This window comes from Phalaenopsis equestris, unplaced genomic scaffold (assembly GCF_001263595.1).
Source record: "Phalaenopsis equestris unplaced genomic scaffold, ASM126359v1 Scaffold224543, whole genome shotgun sequence".
Taxonomy (NCBI): domain Eukaryota; kingdom Viridiplantae; phylum Streptophyta; class Magnoliopsida; order Asparagales; family Orchidaceae; genus Phalaenopsis; species Phalaenopsis equestris.
This window is the reverse complement of record NW_018242621.1, coordinates 24027-27500: the sequence shown is the minus strand read 5'-3', so window position 1 is coordinate 27500 and position 3474 is coordinate 24027. Positions and strand designations below refer to the sequence as shown.

At 37.8% G+C, this 3474-nt stretch overlaps 1 protein-coding gene across 1 annotated transcript; it reads left to right on the top strand.

The window, feature by feature from the left end:
* The first annotated feature begins 39 nt into the window (after positions 1-39).
* Positions 40-2203, top strand: LOC110037754 (WRKY transcription factor WRKY24-like). Its single transcript, XM_020742457.1, has 5 exons — positions 40-201; positions 309-470; positions 557-1143; positions 1247-1408; positions 1569-2203. Exons 2-5 carry the CDS (start codon positions 312-314, stop codon positions 1945-1947), a joined length of 1287 nt encoding a protein of 428 aa, XP_020598116.1. The 5' UTR covers positions 40-201; positions 309-311; the 3' UTR covers positions 1948-2203.
* The last annotated feature ends 1271 nt before the right edge of the window (positions 2204-3474 follow it).

The window sequence follows — 3474 nt, the reverse complement described above, 5'->3', positions numbered from 1 at the left end:
GCCCGCCTACAACAGGCTTGGGGGACCGTGTGCCGGGCATTTGGAGACAGAGGGGGAGGTGGCAAACCTAAGTTTAAATCAATACCTCCTCCTTCCCTTCCCATCTTGCCCCCAATCTTTCCTTCCTCCAACTTCGCCATCCCGGCTGGTCTCAGCCCCTCTGAGCTGCTCGACTCACCCGTCCTCCTTTCTTCTAATAATGTAAGCTGACAACACAAATTTAACTAACTTGATGCATTTATAATAAAGCCAGTCGGATTGGATCAAAAGATCAGCTGATGGATTTTTCTACTTTCCTCGCTGTTCAGCAGATGCTTTTTTCTCCAACCACTGGAACTTTTCCTTCCAAGGCAATCAATTGGAGAGGAATCAGTTCTGGCAGCAAGGATATCGATGTCAGGAAAGAAGAAAACATGGCTTACTCTGATTTCTCCTTTCAAACCCAAAAAAGTCCCTACAGTTTCCCACAGGTTTTGATCAACACCTTTAATTACCGAGTTTAAAAGCTAGGGAGTATCCTTTTTCTCAAGTCTTGTTTTTTATTTCTATTTTGCAGCAACTAGATGTTTTCAAGGGAAGTCAACAATCATGGAACTACCAGGAATCCACCATCAAGGCGGAAATTCCTGCTTCAAATTCATCCGAGATGCAAACTCTGCAACTGAACACCCAAGTCAACGGTAACAACAACATCATAAGAGATCAGAGGAAGTCAGACGACGGCTATAACTGGAGAAAATACGGGCAAAAGCAAGTAAAGGGGAGCGAGAATCCTCGGAGTTATTACAAGTGTACGTTTCCTAACTGCCCGACGAAGAAGAAGGTGGAAAGGAACATCGAAGGAGAAATAACGGAGATCGTCTATAAGGGAACTCACAGCCACCCTAAGCCTCAGTCCACTCGAAGGAACTCCTCCTCCTCTTCTTCTCAACAACAAATTCATTCTCTCGCCATCGTCGCCGTTGGCTCAGAGGCGTCCGAGCACTCTCATGGTGGGCGATTGGGTGCAGCCAATATGGATTCAGCTGCAACGCCGGACGACTCATCTATCTCTTTTGGTGAAGACGACATGGATTTGAGCTCTCATAGGAGCAACCTCGGCGGTGATGAGTTCGACGAAGAAGAACCAGAAGCCAAGCGATGGTATTTATCTGGATAGTAAAATCAATTGCTGTCTTCAAATTGAAATTGAGTTAAAAGGCTGAATTTTTAATTAAATGGATGCCCTTTTTTTTCTTGTTCGTAGGAGGAAAGCGGGAGAGAACGACGGCGCGTCTGCCGGCGGAAACAAGGCGGTGAGAGAGCCGAGAGTTGTGGTGCAGACTACGAGCGATATTGATATACTTGACGACGGCTATCGTTGGAGAAAGTACGGGCAGAAAGTGGTGAAGGGGAATCCAAATCCAAGGTAATTGAAACTTTTGCCAAAACTAAAAATTTTCTTAAAAAAATTTAAACTTTTACCCTTTTTTATTTATTATTACTATTATATCAACATCCATAGAACTTATACTCATCTAAATAGACATAATTCTTATTCCTCAATAACTCTTATTGGTCTTTTACAGGAGCTACTACAAATGTACAACAATGGGTTGCCCAGTGCGCAAGCACGTTGAGAGGGCGTCTCATGACCTGAGATCTGTAATCACCACCTATGAGGGGAAGCACACCCACGATGTCCCGGCCGCACGTGGCAGCAGGCAGCCAGAAGATAACAGCCACGGCACCACCACGGCGATCAGGCCATCAGCCATCTCGGCCGCCCCAATAAACTCTTTTTTTGGCCAAAGACCTAATAGCAATTTTCAGTCATCTCATGGATCCTTTACTCTTAACATGTTGTCTAACCAAGGGAACTATGGCAGCAATTACATGAATCAGCAGCAGCCTAATACAAAGGAAGAGCCAAAGGAGGATATGTTCTTGGAGTCCCTGCTGTGCTGAAAATGGTATAAGGTTTCAATGTATTATTTTATGCAGTTTTTCTGATTAGTAGGGCTATAATGTTTTTTTGTAGTATTTCAAAATAAATTTTTTTTTTCTATACCTTTTGTTTGATGTAAAAATGATGTATTGAATTTAAGAATTTGTTCATTTGTTGGGGACTCTGCTCCTTGATGTGTAAGAGCATGTCTCTGATTCGACACTTTTGTTGTAACTTGGAGAATACATACTGGATTAGGAACAGGGTTTTCATTCATGTTTTGATTTTGTTTTTCTTCAATTCATTGATTTTTGGTCTTCAATGTAAAATTATAGATTTGATTATAACTAAAACGGCTTTTCAATAGGTTATTTTGGCTCACGCTTGTACAATAAAAAAAAAAAATGCTGCGTTAATGTTCATGCTATGGTATAATTGTAGGGAACATTGCAGTACATTTTGGTCCGCTGCTGCAGTTTCTTGCTCTATCAAGCGAGAAATTATTCTATAGAGACACCGCATGCAGTCCGATCTCCACCGTCAATCACCACAATCAATTTTTTTTTTTTTAAAAAAGTTAAAAGTGGGGCCCACTAAAATACTTCTTGTGGTGATTAACGGTAAATATCGGACACCGCATGCATCTCTGCATGCAGTGTTCTTATAGAAAAATTTTTCCTATTAGGGCCAACTCTGCTTTGTTGGCGAGCCAATATCAGAATTCGATCCACTCTGATCATAAATTGTCGTCACCTAATCATAAGAAAAAAATAATTAAAAATATTAAACATATATTTAGTATAGGTTAAATTATTTTTTAATCTATTTATTTATGACATTTTAACCTAAGGAATATTTATCTATTTGCAGTACATTTTTACTTATTAATTATTTTGAAGAAAATTTTGATTTTTATATTTATATTATTTATTCATTTCATGGAAATTTTATCACTTTTTAAAAGTTAATCATGGATATATTTTTTATTTAGTTAATCATGAATATATTTTTTATTTGATATGAAATATTTAAATGGTAAAATATACAAATTAAAAGAGGTATTAGAAATATAAATTCAAAAGATTTGTTTTGTTAAATTTATTTAATATTTTATGCTAAATTAGAAATTTACATTTATGATTTTTAATAAAGTAAGGTTCTGTTTGGTATAGCTGTTGATTATTTATAATATGCTATCAACAGATTATTTTGAACAACTTACTAGTTTACTGGCAGCTGTTGTTGGATAAATGTAAGTGTCTGTTTAGTGCAGCTGTTGATCATTTATAGAATAAGTTGGCTTGCTGTTTGAGATAACTTATTCAAAACAACTTACTAACTTACTGGCAGTTGTTGGATAAATGACCATTTTGCCCCTATTTGGTTCAGTTGTTTGCAACAGAACTGTATGAACACAGAAACAGATAAAAAAGAAGCCACAAATCATTACAGGTGGTACCACTAGTAAATTTCAGTGACATGGGATGATATTATGTATATTTGCTTCTAGCTGTGAGACCAACAAAAGGAGAAACATGGTTCACATC

Bases quoted from the DNA above. Each gene is read 5' to 3' on its own strand.
- LOC110037754 (XM_020742457.1), top strand. From the start codon at position 312: ATGCTTTTTTCTCCAACCACTGGAACTTTTCCTTCCAAGGCAATCAAT. The intron at 471-556 runs GTTTTGATCAAC...TCTATTTTGCAG, and splicing joins GTCCCTACAGTTTCCCACAG to CAACTAGATGTTTTCAAGGG. The intron at 1,409-1,568 runs GTAATTGAAACT...GGTCTTTTACAG, and splicing joins AAGGGGAATCCAAATCCAAG to GAGCTACTACAAATGTACAA.